The sequence below is a fragment of the Ailuropoda melanoleuca genome, chromosome 5 (assembly GCF_002007445.2).
Source record: "Ailuropoda melanoleuca isolate Jingjing chromosome 5, ASM200744v2, whole genome shotgun sequence".
Classification (NCBI taxonomy): domain Eukaryota; kingdom Metazoa; phylum Chordata; class Mammalia; order Carnivora; family Ursidae; genus Ailuropoda; species Ailuropoda melanoleuca.
This window is the reverse complement of record NC_048222.1, coordinates 105,262,401-105,279,536: the sequence shown is the minus strand read 5'-3', so window position 1 is coordinate 105,279,536 and position 17,136 is coordinate 105,262,401. Positions and strand designations below refer to the sequence as shown.

The following is a 17,136-nucleotide window of genomic DNA, read 5'->3' as shown; positions in this document are numbered from 1 at the left end:
GAAGTAATTACCAAACAAGGTGCTTGCACTATTTTTACCCTGCCCCATTTTTCAACAGCATATGGAAATTACTGAAAAGAGATTTATGGTCATAAGCCTTCACCCCATATCCACTCCACACACACACCCCAACTGGTGCACACATACAGCAATTGCTCTGGCTCTTGGCAACAATGGGAGAGAAGGGGAAGAGAAGGGAGGAAGACTTTCCCAGAGGAGAAAATCTAGAAAAATGTAGGTTCTTTCCCAGATTCCCCTTCCTCCTGCTATTCGCCTTCAAGCAAAAGTAATTTTGTCAGAGTTTGCACCTTCTGCACAATGTTGATAGGAAAAAAAAAAAAAAGTGAACCTTTCTCAACCACTGCTACTCTCTCGCGTTATTCCAGCCATCTCCAGGAAGTCCCTTCTATATAGACTCTCTTTCTTCCTTGCAACTGATAAGAGGAGAGGATAAAGAAGAAGGGGGTTGTAAAATGTGTGTGAGCATTTGATTTCTACTATCTCCTCCTATTTTCTTACTTCTCTCTTTACCCCCTTTCTTTATCAAATGCAGCGGTGGCTGCTACTGTCTGCCAAGCATGCCTGTCTTCTCTCTCGGATTGGCTAAAGCACTGACAGCTCGGATAGCGATTGTAGGAACTGAAGCTCCACCCCCCTCATGATGGCCCTGGACCATTCATAAACTAAATAACTCCAGGAAACAGCAAGGCAGAGAGAGAGAGAGAGAGAGCGAGAGAGAGAGAGAGAGAGAGAGAGAGAGAGAGAGAAGAGAGAGGAAGAGAGAGAGAGAGAGGAAGAGAGAAAAGGAGGGAGGAGGGAGAGAGAAAAAGAGGGAGGGAGAGAGAAAAGGAGAGAGACGTCGGAGGGGAGGAGGGAGAGAGGACTCAGAAAGTGGAATCTGCACAAGCAACCTAAAGGGGGAGGAGAAGAAAAACCCTTGAATCCTTACAACTAAACCCCAGATGCAACGCAAGCAACGACTTCGTCACACTAAAATAGATTTTGTGAGGGCGAAAATTATAAATTACGAAGCAGAAATGAATATCAAACAACTTCCAGCGGTTTGCACCTAGAGAAAGACAAGAAGAAACCACTGCAAACAAACAAACCCAGTCCAAACAACGCCTCCAGTAGGAAAAGAGGTAAACCGCTACAACACGACCCCGCGAGAAGAGACCAGACCATCACGCTGAGAGTGCGGGGCGTCTGCAAACCTCCAAGTGTGCCGCGGACTGAGCTGCACTTCACTGCTCTCTGGACCTTAATTACGTCCTTCACCTTCCGTTTGGGGGAGGGTGAGGGAAAAGGCACTTACCTACGCTGAGTGAAGAAGTCCTACCAGCGTGGGAGAGAAGTTTAAGAATGAAACACTGAATGTTCCGCTTTTATTTTTAAATTTACTTTGGCACTTAAAAGACCTCATTTCCAGATTTCTGGGCAATCTCGGCTGCAGACATCTAAGCCTAACCTCTTGGTAACCTGAATTTTCCTCTCACCCCCTCTCCCCACCCCCATCTCTCTCACAAGCACATCTTTATTTTACACATCAAGCAAAAAAGTCCCAGCAGGTACTTTTCCTCTTCAAAGATTACCTTTTTTTCCTTATTTCTGGAGAAGAAAAAAGGTTTCTAAAGAGGGGAAAGAAAGAGAAAGCCGGCTGTTTCATCAGCCGGTCAGTCCAGGTGGAAAACAAGAGTGAAAGTGGGGCTTAGGGGAAGCGCGACGCCTCTTTCGCCAGCCGCAGGGCCACCACCACTGCGTAAGCCTTGGATCCCTCAACGTATTGCGAGACGCCGGTGTATAGCCCGGACCTGTGCCCCAACATGATCGCCGCTCAGGCCAAGCTGGTTTACCAGCTCAATAAATACTACACTGAGCGCTGCCAAGCGCGCAAGGCGGCCATCGCCAAGACCATCCGAGAGGTCTGTAAGGTGGTCTCGGACGTGCTAAAGGAAGTGGAGGTACAGGAGCCTCGCTTCATCAGTTCCCTGAGCGAGATCGATGCCCGCTACGAGGGGCTGGAGGTCATCTCGCCCACGGAATTCGAGGTGGTGCTCTACCTAAACCAGATGGGCGTCTTCAACTTCGTGGACGACGGCTCCCTGCCCGGCTGCGCGGTGCTCAAACTGAGTGATGGACGGAAGCGGAGCATGTCTCTCTGGGTCGAGTTCATCACAGCGTCCGGCTACCTCTCAGCGCGCAAGATCCGCTCACGCTTCCAGACCCTGGTGGCTCAGGCGGTGGACAAGTGCAGCTATCGGGATGTGGTCAAGATGATCGCAGACACCAGCGAGGTCAAGTTGCGCATCAGGGAGCGCTATGTGGTGCAAATCACCCCTGCGTTCAAGTGCACCGGTATCTGGCCTCGCAGTGCGGCACAGTGGCCAATGCCCCATATCCCGTGGCCCGGCCCTAATCGGGTGGCGGAGGTCAAGGCCGAAGGGTTCAACTTGCTGTCGAAGGAGTGCTACTCACTGACCGGCAAGCAGAGCTCTGCGGAGAGCGATGCCTGGGTGCTACAGTTCGGGGAGGCTGAGAATCGCCTGCTGATGGGCGGCTGCCGAAACAAGTGTCTCTCGGTGCTGAAGACGCTGCGGGACCGCCACCTGGAGCTGCCAGGCCAGCCGCTCAATAACTACCACATGAAGACGCTGCTGCTGTACGAGTGCGAGAAACACCCGCGGGAAACGGACTGGGACGAGGCATGCCTAGGCGATCGGCTCAACGGCATCCTGCTGCAGCTCATCTCCTGCCTGCAGTGCCGCCGCTGCCCTCACTACTTTCTGCCCAACCTCGACCTTTTTCAGGGCAAGCCCCATTCGGCCCTGGAGAGCGCTGCCAAGCAGACCTGGAGGTTGGCCAGGGAAATTCTCACCAATCCCAAAAGCCTGGACAAACTATAGGGTGCTGGGGACTGCTTGAAAAGCGACACAAACGGGAATGCTCTCTTACAGACAACACCCACGACTCAGCTACAAACAACAGAAACTCCGGACACAAACTTTTACGTAAGCCACCTGAAAGAAACAGGAAGCAGGCACAAGACCTTCGTTAATTAACAAGCAAACAAAAAGAGAGCAAACCAACCAACCAAACAAACAAAATCACATTCTTGCACAAAAGTGATCGTTTTTCTTCCAAACAATGTGAATTTAAAAGGTCACACAAAAGAAGCAATCGGGCTTTGCCGCCACAAAATGAAACCCAAGGTACATTTTCAAATCAATGTATAGTAGTTTCTCCTCTTTTCCTTCTCTCCCCTTCTCCTTTTTCCCCTCTCTCATCTTCTCTCTTTCCCTCTCCCTCTCATTTCATTTTGTTTTGGTTGCCTGAATGTTGTCACCAAGTGAGAAAAAGTATTTAATTATATGTAAAATTTCTCTTTTAAAAAAAGTTTTGCTGATGTTAAATGTATCTCAGTGCCAATGTCAGATTGTGCCCCTCCCTTTCTTGCACCTCTACCCTCACCCTAAGCAGTCTTGTTGAAAACAGTAATAAAAATATTACTTTACATTGTAATTGACTGTGGATTGTTCTTAAATGAAGGCAAGTGAGATCACAATTTATAATTTTACAATGTAAAGATGTGAACTTCAGGGACTAAATGCAAGAAGCTTTCACTGGAACTCTAATTCACAAAATTTACAAATACAGCTCTTTTTGTAGATTTAACCATATAAGTCCCTCCTCCCCCAATCCTTGGAAAAGAGAAAATACTAATTTTACCTAACTATAATGTTTGTTCTGTAAATTTTTAGGTTTAAACTAACATCTTTCTTCACACTTGAAAAAAACAGATTTTTGTGTGGAAGAAAAGACTTTGGTCCTAATGTTTAAAATAGAAAAAAAAAATGATTTCACATTAAAAATTAAGAGATTTGTTTTCTTACAACATAATTTTAAAAAATCCACTCTGAGTCTGAAAAACAAAGGCAATATTCATGGACCTTTTCTCAGTAGTTAACATGATCAGTTGATACTTTCCTTTCAATTATTTGTCCTCTTTGAGCTTTAAATAATAAAAACTTGACAATTATATTAACCATACCAAAAAAGAATAAAATGATTATAGCAATAATCTTTTTTACCCAGCAAATGGTGATATAAACAATCCAGATTCAGAAACTACCTCATTTTTTTAAGGTTTAATTATAAATGCCATAATTATGACCATTTCTTGTCAAATTCCCAGAATTATTCAGAAGGTGCTTATAGGCAATTGAAACAAAAAAGGTTCTAATACCATTTTTATGACCAAAGAAAAATTGCTGTTTCAAGAATTTACATACAGGAAAAGTACATTACTCCTGCTTTTCTAAGGTAACAATCTAATTACTAGTTTTAACACTTCATCTAAATTAACCAAGGTTTGTTTTTAATGCAAAGAAATAACTAATTAAAAATAAAATAATTAGTAAAACTGAAAGTATCCCAAAGGAACTGGTTTGGTTTGTCTTATGTTGTCTTCAATATACTCCATTAGATATGCTAATAATGAGGCACAGGTACAGAAAATATGTCAGATATTAACCTTTAAGATTTAAAATTTATTCTTTGAATTAGTCCAGTTTTTGATTTATTGAAAAATCCATGAATGAGAGATGTAGACAAAAATGTTCTAAAAAGGAATTTTAAAGATCTGAGGAAGAAGTTTGCATGGGGGAGGGAGTGTATGGAGGGATGATAGGCAGGACAGCATAGATGGATGAGAAACAAGGAAGGTACTCAGGGCTCTGATGCCTAGTTCACTTGACGAAAGAGGCTTAAGTTCTCGGATTCCCTGGTAAAAATTCCCTAGTAAAAATAGTTTTGTTTTAGAAATATAAACTTTGAACTTATCAGTTCTGAAATAATCTCTACTCTTTCAACCTACACTGTATCTTTTTCTGATCTCTCTTCCCGTAGATGTAAAACAAACTCACTGTAATACTAAGTGGTTCAGACAAAAATACTGATTTTTTTAATAATAAAAATGAACTATTCTCCAGGGAAAATGTTCTGATTTTTTCGGAACATTTTCAAAGCAAGTAGTAGGTGTTCACATTTACAAAGAAATGATTTAAGGGCACAGTGTTTAGTTTAAAAGATAAAAATGACATCTTAGAATGACCTTTTTTTTTCTTATGCACACAAGTATTTACAGCATTAGACATTATTTCCCTCCAACTATCCCAGGAGGAAGTTTTTAAGTCTTGACAAGAATAAAAATTCCCCAAATTCAGTATTTTTTCCCTACCTTATTTAACACAGGTATCACCAAAAAAAAAAAGAAAAGCACTGCCACAACACAAGTGTCCTCATTTACAAAACACCTAAAAGCACCAACATCCACACCAAATAAAAATTTCTTCCAATAATTGGCTGAAAAATTTTAAGAATATAAATTAGCAAAACTTTGATTTCTGTAACATTAGGCAGGTTGCAGGGGTACAAGACAAATGCTGCGATTAGGCTAAAAGATCTCTGTATTGCACAAGCAATAGGGGAAAAATTAATTTAATGATGTTGTACAGAAAAAAATCAGAAATAAAAGTTATAACTTCTTTCAAAAGGAGTAAATAACTTTAAAGAGCCTCACTGCAAAGATTGGCAGAGATCCTAATCTTGAGAACAATTACATTAGACACCTTTAAATTACATCACATTTTAGATTCTTTGCCACATATGTCCAAAAGCATAATAGAATATTCTGAATTAGATTTCAGCCTCTCGAACATACAAAGTACCATAAATTAGAGAGTTTAAGTAATTTTGGTTACCTTCATTTCCTAAAGAAACTAAAATACAATTTCAGATAGCAGAGCCATGTAACAAAGTACGAGATTTTTCTAGTTGATGTAATTTCTCAAAGTTTTCTCTACATTGAATTAGCTGAATTATCAAGTTCAAAACAATCACTTCCAACATAGCCTTCCTTTCATACAGTCTACCAAATCTTATCTTAATAAAGGCAGCAGTTCTGAAACAAAATGCTAGAAACACATGTAAGACAAGAGATGATTTGTTTGTAAATTTTTAAAAAAAATTATAACATTTTCATCAGTAATTACTTTGTAATACTTCAAAATCACTAAAATTTAATAATTCACATGATTATAATACCAAAGAACTTCCTACCAATAAACTCAAAATATGTGTGGTCACACAAGCTATCAGACTATAAAATAAATAATTCCATCTTTTAAGCCATTTCTCTTCTACAGGTTGCTTATTTTGCTCATTTTAAAAGAGACTGTTTCCTATCAGAACAAATTCTGCCATTCACTTTCATGAAATAACCTAGCTTTGGCTTTATGGCTGTGCTACAAATGTTTCTTAGTAAAATAAAGTTGCCAAAGTCTGAAAAGTAACCAGAAATATATTTTAAAGGGGAAATTACATTTTCATTTAAGAATAGGAAATTATGCAGTGCCTTGTAAAATCGACCGTAGGTAATGGGAAACAGAGGTATCTCACACACACAAGACATGCTTGCGTGCACAACAGAGTAGTAAGTCATGAGGACAAAGCAAGGAGAGTGATATATTGGTATTATATCCAGAAAATATAAAAGCTAAACAAAATAATTCCACTCTCAACCTCCCTGAATTTTGTAGCTTAATTCACCCTGGACCCTTTGCGGCAAAATATATTTATGAATGATATTCCCTACGGTTCTCCCCCAACCCCGGAATGAGCTAATGATAAACTCAATTAAGTGGAAATTGTTTTTGAATCTAAATGAACTTCAGTAATCTAACTCGCTGGTAAGGGAATCATAAGCTAAAGGAGATAGTTGCCTTGCATACAGGCAGAAGCAATTCAGCAAGAAATTCAAACTAAATCTGTCAGAGTTTACCAATGCCAATCCTACCCAACAGCAGCCCACCATCCCATCATAAGAAAAAAATGCTTAAAAGTGAAACCCACTCCTCATCTTCTCACCTTGGGGTCGATTTTCTTGAAGTTAGAGTCCTCTTCATCCACCTCAAAATAGAGTTCGGAGGAGGTGACAGAAAGAGTGCCCTTTACTACAGCAGAGGGGGCCACAAGCTGAGCCGGTGTGCTCAGGCTGACAGGACCTGCCAAAAGCAAAAGACGAGCCACACAAGTTGGAACGACATTTTTCCAAAAATCTAATAGATTCAACCAGAAATTTTATTTTTAAATTCTCACCTCTAGCACCAAATTGTCTGCCAAATTGTCTACACTTAAAAATTCTGTCGACCCTAAATCTTCCTCTGAAAATGCAAAGTTACTAGGATTCTCATACTAAGAAGTTTATAGTAGGCAGTTAATGATAATAGTAAACTAGGAGGCAATTATTTTACAGGGAGTCTGCAAAGCTTTGGTCTAATCTCCTGGTAAGAAGGTGGCTCTGCCTAAATAAGTCCTTCCACATTCCATTTAGAAAACAAGCCTCAGGCTATCCAACAACATGGAACAACAACCAGAAGCAAGGAAGACTCAATAGGCTTCCAAGGCCAGAGGTTAGCTTAGTTTGGCTGAAGCATGATTACAACAAAGATCACTACCTTATTAGTGAAGTGAGAAACGTTACACCATATTCTCTGATAAAGATTTTGTGCCAGGTTGACACAAAACCTCTTCCATAACAACTTTACCCAAGAAAGATTGGTAAAAATACTTCTTTTCTAAGCCTGCCTTTCCACTGTTAAATATTGTTCAATGCTTCCAAATCTAATATTAGTGTAGTTCAGGGACTCTGGGAGTAAACAGCTGGAGGGTGGGTTTCCAAGTGAATGAATTTTTATTGGAATAATCAAATCTCCACAGGGCTTATCAAAGAGACAAATCAGCCTGCTACTGAAAACAATAGATTCACTACAGACAGAAGAGCATAAAGTATATTAGAGCTAAACCTAAAATAAAGGACTAAAAATAATAATTATATTACATACATATATATATTTAGGCAGAGAGAGAAAGAGTAAGAATTTGAAATCCCGTCAATTCCTCATTGTACAAATCCTATAGGTGAAGAAACCAGAAACAGAAGATTGGCACTTATAGTTCTGAATTAATATAGTGCCTATAAACATGGTACACCTATTCAGGTAATCAATGGGTGAATAAGTGTTTCAAAATTCAGATGAATCGACATTTCCATCGATTGTTAGAAGGTGCTGGTCCTTAATCTCACATCAATCTTAATGTGTGCCAGTAGGACAATAGAAGGGATGCTCTGCGGAGATCAGAGCAGGTTTTGCCCTCTATTCCCAATGTACAAATACATTGTGTTTGCAGATGGGCAGCAGATAGCTGCAGAACAGCCATGATTTCCCAAAGCTCATCCCTATAAATGGATGAAATAAGCAGCTATGTGTTCTTTTGCTGTCTCCTTTGCCCTCTGTACATTAGCATGTAATCCTGAGAAGAAATAACATTTTTTCAATCACTCTCAGACATTCAATTACAGGGTAAGCGGACAGCTGCAGGAGCTAGGACAGCCTAGGTTCTACAGAAGACCCCTGACAATTTCCACTTCATTTCAAACCCACACCACTTTATTAGTGTGGATTACTTCTTAATCCTATTGCCATTGTCAAGATTATATAATTAAACTCCCCTTTCACCTCTATTACTGTATGAATGTATTACTAGTAGCAAGAACAGAAGCAAAATAAAGGAGAAGGAAATGGGTAAGTAGATGTGAACGAAAAGGCTAGAGAATACCATTGTCCACCTACTCTCTACGCTCAGCCCAAATCCCTTAACAGTGTGCTCTAATTAATTTTATTTTACTTTCTAGAGAGGTTTATGGTCATCAGAGAAGACACCATCAGCTATTTTTGCTTTTCATTATACATCACCGCATGGTAGCACAGGTTGCAGACCTATCACTAAATGAAAAATTCCTGATGCCTTTTCTCTTAAATTAAAATTATCAAAAAAGAAGACTGTATAATTTCCACCTACGGAAATCGTAGAATCTTTCAGACTTCCCTCCTGGAGGGAGAGAGCCACAGGCATTAAAGAAAAAAAAGCCATTTAATGAATGACTAAAATTTCAGGCTAAACAAGAGAATTTTTCCCATAAGGGAAGTAAAACTGAAAATCTGCAGAGTGCAAATCAAAATTCCTACATCAGGTAAAATATGTGGATCCTGTGAAAAGCCATAGCATTCTTGGAATGGATTTTTTGAAAGAGTTAAATGTATATGCAGCATGCTCACTAAGACCTGTATATCAAAGCAAATAGCTCATCTGCCTCCAAGCTTTATTCACAAAACAACTGGCAAAATTTTACTTATAGCTCTCATTTTATAGAGATTAGGTAACTCCCACGGGTGAAGAATTTTGTTGTTGCTGCTTTTAAACTTTTTTTCTTTTACAGTGAAAATTATCCATAAACCAAAAAGATGAGAAGGGTAAAGAAACTGAAAAGAATGGGAAAAAAATGGGGAAACCACGTTGAAGATCAGGGGGAAAATGTTTGGAAGAACAAAAACAATCTTTATTTAAAGTAATTATGGGTATAAACTCGGTAGTCCTAGCGGTCACAGATGAAAAAGTAAGTAATTAGATGCTTATTGGCCCAGAGCTAGCTGAAATATCCGCACAACCACTGAAATTTACCAGCGAGATTCTCTAAATCTTTCTCATCCACGGATGACAGAGTATCATCGTCGCCTTCCAGGAGGATCTCGTTTTCTGAGTTCTGATTTCCTAAAGCCTGACTCTTGATGGACTGTTTTCCTTTAGCGAGGATATCTTCATCTTCAGCTGAAATGAAAAGGAAACAAAGCTGTCCATCAGCTCTGGGGAAGAGTACTTTGGCAGAGGGGCAGGGAAGTGAGGTAAGGATAGGTGGCCAAAGATGGTCAATCATTTTTACAGAGAGTTATCCACGGTGGGAAAGTGACTGGGATGGCACACATGTTCCCTCTGACAAACACGATTCTCTAAGCCTAGTCTAATGTTACCTTGAACAAGCACCCTAATCCCATTAAATCTGACCCTTGCACTGCTCACCGAACCATTTATTTACTTACAGTTAGAACAAGAGAGGGTTCAAAGGCAGCACATTTTTGGGAAATTAGCAGAAAAAATCAGAACCCTTTTTGGAAACAATACCTACGTGATACTGAAAAATAAGAAAGGCTGATCATTCCTGCAAATAATGATTATACTGACAAAACATTATGAAATGGTCGGGGAGTGGTTGTAGAGGAGAATCCGGACGTAAGAAGGGTCAGAGCTAAGAGAGATTCGCAGCCAATGAGGATGCAAGCCCAATCCCGAAGCCAAAGCTGACATCAAGAAAGCTACAGCAGCTCTCAGAAGCTGCATTCTCTTCTTTACTCCAGTCCTCCCTCTTGCCTTCATATTGCCCTTGCCCACATTTCACCCCACCCAGACCCCCACTTCAGCCTTTATATAAATATCCAAGAGTAAGACACTGTGGAAACTAAGTGGAGGCTCAAATGCTACCTCCTCCATGTGTTTAAACTAAAAGGCTAAGACACCCCGGGGGCAAACATAACAGAAAGCTGGGGAGGAGAGGCATCTGGGCAAAGAGTCTTACAGGGCCTGAACTGGAGCAGCCTGTGGAGAGCAGCAGCACCAGATTCTCAGCCACTGTGATGAGGCAGCCAGGAAGGAGAGCAAAGAGGAAAAGGTACACCAAATCTAGGGAACGAAGCAGCTCTGTGCAGCACCTACAGCCCACAACTGAATCAGAAAGGGGAAGAGAGGTGCAGCTGAAAGGAGAAAACACTGACACTCAAAATTCCGACTTCAAAACCCCATATCCCTCCCTAGAGTAACTCCCACTGCTTTGAGCAGCTTTCTCCTTCAGAAACACATAAAAGCAGATACTAAATTTTGGGCTGTGATTTTTAAAAACTCACACTGTCTTGTAAGGGAAAGTTTAGACTTTGCTACACTACCTTTATTCCCAGGTTTCCAGCTAGGGAAATCCAGGAGGCAGCGCACCTGATCCACCCAGGCAGCAGCCATTGATATGAAAATCAGATGGCTAGTGAGGCTTTTTGCTCCGCGGCAGTTTCTGCCTAGGCATTAAGGCCCCAAACCTAGAAAGGATAATGTATTGCAGTAACGTGACTAATGTTTATCTATATAATTTTTTCTAAATAGTTAAACTACATGTATGTTACTGAACATTTTGACAAATCAAAGACTCTTTGATTTTAATAGGTATGGTTATGGATAATAATAAAGGTAAAAGTTTATTTTTATCTTATTTATTGTGAGTTCACAATGTATATCATCTGCGTACAATACTAATGGCATTACTTTAAAAGAAAATAGTGGCTTTATATTAAATAAGGAACTCATGGGAAGAAGCTCTCTATATTTAGCTTTGAATACCCTCTATGGGTAAATCAAATTTTATTTTCCTACATACCCACAAATAATAAGCATAGTATGTCGCACACATATGAAGGTCTTAATAAATATTTTGAAAAATTTAAAGTATCTAATTAAAATGCCTTTATTTTTTAAGCCACAAAGAAATATACCAAAAAACATCTAATTTTTAGGAAAATAGCATTAAGTTGTTATATGACTGTTTATATTTCAAATATTTATATTTTCTTACTCTGAAATCATAAACACTGGCCTGAGCCTAAACAAGATCGTTTCCAATTTACTATCAGTATTACTAAAAATATACTGGTCACTGAGATATACAAAGAGAAACCACCATCTTCTGTATTTTCTTACAAAGCAAATCACAGTAAATTAACAATTGCCAATCAGATTTTAGTACAAAATCAATGTTACATTCTCTTTTTCTAGATGTACAGTTCCTTCTTCAAAGCAGAAATAATAATAATGCTAATATTAAATAACACCATGTGCAGGGAGTGTTCAAAACACTTTACTTATTTAACTTATTTACTTATTTTACTTATTTAACTCATTTAATTCTCTTAAGCCCTCTAATTTCTCCTTTTCAGATAGGCTCAGAGAGGTTACATAACTTGCCCAAGGCAACACAGCTAGTGAGAAGTAGAGTCAGAATTAAAATCCAAGCATTATGATACCAGTATCTTAACCACTATACAAATATCAATATATATATAGTTTATGAATTAGTTTAATAATTCTTCTGTTTCTTATAGTGCATTTAAAAAAGGTTAAGTCAAAATTATAATAAACAAGTTAAGAATACAAAAATATTCATTTCTAAACCTAAATTTGATGAGCATATGACAAACATATCAGAAACAACCAAATTCAATACCTTGTTCATTACTATCTCTGATTATTACCATACGTGCCCTGAAGTACACTACAGCAAGCTTACTTACATAGGGCGGGGGGTGGGGGGGCAGGGAGGAAAGAAAGGAAAAAAAAAAAAAACCCTAATCCGTAAACATTTACAAAAAATGAGAGTAGCCAGGTAGCAATATGCAGGGGTTTAAAATAGCTCAATAAATAAATTCATTCGTTTTAAATGACCACAAAATATAATTTGTTATCCCATCCAACTGGAACTTAAAAAAATTTTAATATGTTCTCATCATGCCGACACATATTAAAACAGAATGAACTTTTGAATTGAATAAAATTTTATGAAAAATCTTTGAACTACTATAAGCCTACTGTATGCATACAAACACCCACTTTAATTTATTTATTTACTTATTTTTACAAGCTCAGATTCTGGAATTGTTCAACCTCAAATGAAAAACCTCTTGTCATGGAAAATATGCAGCTTACTGATATTTAGAATGGTTTTCCTGTAATTAACTCCCCCTTGAGGATTTTAAGTTAGCAGCAGTAAAATTACCAACAGTACTCTAACACACACCACATGCGCTGGTGTTCAATTCTCAATGGTCTAATAGCTCTCTGCTTAAGAACTTTTTTTGGTTTCAAAATTAGAACAAAACTATCCCAAGCATAAAATAAAAGATAATTATCATGTTTATATGTGCTGGGGAAAGTATATTTTTAACTTCTGTTTGCCTTCTACTCAATCATTAAAACAAGTATCAACTGTTTTGATATTTTTTGTAAGTATATTCTACACTAGTATAAAAGTTTAATTGGATGACGTCAGAACACACTTCTGGTTCCATTTCAAAGCTTGATTCACATCTTTGCTGGCTAATAAAATTATTACCAAACATGATAACTATTTAAATTTTTCATATCACTCTTAACAACAACAGTGAATATGAATATAGTCTCACATTTTATTCTGGTTTAATATTTACCCTAACTTGATGACTAAACTGCAATTGTTACATAAAACTGGAGAAATCTGTCAAAAATGCTTTCTTTGAAACATGACTTTTGAATAACTGAAGCTAAGAGCAATGAGAGGGCTCACAGAAAAGCTGGTCCTCAAAATGTAAAGTTCAAGCTCTTTAGAGCTAGCTCTAGGCATGAGTTGATTTTATGCAACACAAGCTAGCTAAGTAAAATTAAAACAGAAAAAGAACACAGAAAATGGTTCCACCTATGACATATAAACTCCCTTTTAAAAGTCCACTGTGCCAGTGAAATGGAATCAACAATAGTCCATATTACAGTAAAAGAAGTTTATACATTAAGAATTAACAACTTTAAAAAATTACTACTGGAATAACAAAATGACCTCAAATGTAAGCAAAATGAATATGGGTATCCATTTAATGTGATGTGAAATACCTATAACCGTAACTGCTTATTCTGAACAAGACACTTAAAGAATATCTTATACATAACTATTGTCCCAAACTTCATGCAATTCCGAAGGGTTCCAAGTCAAGACAATTTACTCTACAAATATTAGTGAAACTATAAAAGATGATTAGGAGATGAAGAGAACAAGCCAAGTTCATCTCCTAATGAGTTTTAGTTAAAGAACCTAATAAATGTTGATCCTAAAAAGGAAGCAACAGTATCTGGCATTACTGAAGTTATGAGAGAATGGCATGATTAAGGATCTTTATATAATCTGTCATCCCAAGAAAACCAGATGAGTTACTTATATATCACTTCATACAATTACAGAATACTTCTTAAACTATGTTAAATTCTCCTCATATATTTCCATTAGCATGCACATTCTCTACAAAATGAAAATGTCTTGAATTCACTAGGATTCTATTGCTAAACTGTTTTATTATTTGAATTAAAACCAATCTTCCCACCATTTAAAACATTTTTTACATGGCTTTAATTTAAATGTAAAGTTCCCATTATATTTAACAATGAACTTTAGAAGACAGTATAGCACTACAATAGAAAATCTGATTAGTCGTCAGTTAACCTGGGGCTTTAGTTCTGTATATACCAAGAATTATGTGGCTTTTTGTTTCCTCAGTTTCCTTATTTATAAAGAATAAAGCTAGAATAGACTTTAGCCTTTGGTTCTTTCCAGATCTAAAATGCTCTGATAATAAATAACTGACATACTGGGCCCTATGCATTAGGAGAATGTTACAAATCATTACAACTAATTTCTAATAAATTTTATTTTATTTTATTTTTATTTTTTTTTAAAGATTTTATTTTTATTTATTCAATAGAGATAGAGACAGCCAGCGAGAGAGGGAACACAAGCAGGGGGAGTGGGAGAGGAAGAAGCAGGCTTCATACGCAGGAGCCTGATGTGGGGCTCGATCCCACAACGCCGGGATCACGCCCTGAGCCGAAGGCAGACGCTTAACCGCTGTGCCACCCAGGCGCCCCTCTAATAAATTTTAAACCATAAAATGCAAGAAAATGCCCTCAAGAATCAAATACCCACCTTTGCTTGCTGCTGCTAATTTCCATAAAGAATATTTGATAATAAGAGGAAGTATTAATTTTAATTTAAAAATATGACTCAGTTTCTGCAAAGTTAAAGAAATCTCCCATTACAAAATGACTTTTATAAATAACCACTTTGGAGGGTCTCTCTTTGAAAAATCACCTAAGGCCCTTTTCCCCAAGCAAGTTAATGTGAACTTGGGAAGGGCAATTAAATTGTCAGAATTAAAAAATTTGTTTTTAACTAGAAGGTAGCCAGAAGTAGAGTCATGGGGCTAGTATTGATCGCTCGAACAGAGAACATCACTCTTCAGGTATTTACTCTGCCACCTTTACACCAGAGGCTTTCCTTCAAATCAAATCAATCTATAAAAAAGATGGCTCTTACTACTAAAATATATAACTAATCTCCAACGGCATTTCTATTTAGATGCTTCCCTTTGATAACAATAATATAGTTCATGATGTTTTAAGATTCTGCATTAAATGATGCCCTATCTCCTTAGTTAAATCAACTATAAATAAAAGTGAGAAATCCTTAAACAGTATAAAACTGACATACTACCCTCAGTAATATCTATTTTAAATATTCAAATTCAATATTGAAGCATAGTATTTATTCATGCTAAATTCTGTAATTTCAATTGCTTCTTGATCACATTAACTGCTTTGCTTTGCTAACTTGATTTTGAATGCTTATTTTCATTAGCTTCCTTACTGTTATTTAGGCTAAAGAACAAGAATTTCATAATTAACACAAAATTAAAACTGAACATCAACTGTAAGATACTTCAATAAAACACTAACAAATTAAGTTCTTGGCTTATATACTGAACTAGCATAAATCAGGCTGACATGAAACACTACCATTGTACAATCTATATGCTGAGTTTTAAAATTCTCTAATATTCGTTACTTAAAAAATATATACAAAGTATGACAAAACACTTGTATCTCTTATCAAAAAATGTTATATTAAATATGACATATCTCCTTAATTGGCAGACCACTGAAGCATCTCCTACACAGTTAGTTTTAAAAAAAATTCATTTCAGATTAAATATTTGTTTTTAATCTTTCAGAATACTTTAAATATTAATCATTTTAAGATTCATATAGAATATGTCAAGTAAGATGGAATTAGATAAAATGCTTTATTTTACTTTTCCCAACTTAATAAATTAATATTATATTAACCTTTTGGTTACTATTTAGAGTAATTTGAGTGAAATCTGCTTCCATACAGGATTTTAAAAAGTCTTAAATGACAGTAAGCATTGCTAATAAATATTTTTTAGCCAGATTCTTAAGCATTAAAAAAAGTTGAAATATTATTTTAAAAGGTAAAGTTCAAAAACAGTAAAATCAAAATTTATTATGAAAACTTCTGCCATTCCCGTAAATGATGCTACATGTACTATTTTTGATAGAGATGGATTTTAATAAGGTCTGTATTAAATCTATACCACAAATTTTAAATTCAGTTACCGGTATTTCTTTCAAAATTAAGGATTAACAGATTGCCTATGTATAATTTTTAAAAACAAGTCTCTTCTTAGGTATAAAAGGAAAAATTTTCATATAAACATATTTATTGCCACTGATAGACTTCAGGCTTCACAACTCAATGTTAATTGACAGTTAAGAAGACAGAAAGATACTTATTAAATTTTAAGTGTACAGGGTAACATCCGTTTGACTGAAAAGTATAAAACTGCAAAATTAAGCTGATTTTTTTCAATGTAAGAGTCAATACCCAAAGGAAAAAAAAAAGGAAAGGAGAAAATAAATATAACTCAGAAATCTATAGCACCACATAAAAAGCACATGAACCCTAAAAGCGAAAGTGGCCTAATTAATTCTACATCTTATTTCTCCTTCCCCACCTCTTGTAGTTGAAGATGTAAGGCCCTCAGACTATTATTGCTTTTAGATCACTTTGTTATTGACTATTCTCTGTATGATCATTTATTTTAAAGGACTGATGTCACATTTGGTGTTATATCTGATGACATATTGTGGACATTTTCTTCCAGAAATGGCTCTTTAAGGCTGAGTGCAAGAGGTTAAGCTGCCTGACTGAGGCTAAACCTAAGATCACAGGCTTTTAATTTAATTCTTAATATCCTTATTGAATGTAATTTTAAATTTATTCTGTATACTACAAACTATCATTTAACCATAAACTGCTGCATGTTAAACCAATACCTTGAAAAAAGGGAATTAAAACTATTTATCTTATTAAAAAATAACCAATTTCTATTTTATAAAATCAAATTTAATTTAATGTAGAGAGGAGCTTCCCCCCCTTAATCAGTGTATCTTAATTGGCTTTCAAAAGTTATAAAATATTAAGTGAAACCCTATAATCAAAGAGAGTGTATTATTAAATCCAAAGGACTTTTTCAGTTTTCTCCAATT

General features: G+C 36.8%; 2 protein-coding genes across 6 annotated transcripts in view; one reads left to right on the top strand and one right to left on the bottom strand.

Moving 5' to 3' along the window:
* The window catches only part of LRBA (LPS responsive beige-like anchor protein), a 725,452-nt gene that overhangs the window by 272,994 nt on the left and 435,322 nt on the right, over positions 1–17,136 (bottom strand). For all 5 annotated transcript variants that reach the window (XM_034661533.1, XM_034661532.1, XM_034661534.1 and 2 more), the window contains 2 exons: positions 9,580–9,726; positions 6,925–7,061 (listed from right to left, as the gene is read on the bottom strand). In XM_034661533.1, the coding sequence (XP_034517424.1) occupies positions 6,925–7,061; positions 9,580–9,726 (284 nt within the window). The remainder of the gene's footprint in view (positions 1–6,924; positions 7,062–9,579; positions 9,727–17,136) is intronic.
* MAB21L2 (mab-21 like 2) lies at positions 1,824–2,903 on the top strand. Its single transcript, XM_002913838.4, has one exon. The coding sequence runs from the start codon at positions 1,824–1,826 to the stop codon at positions 2,901–2,903; it is 1,080 nt and encodes a 359-aa protein (XP_002913884.1).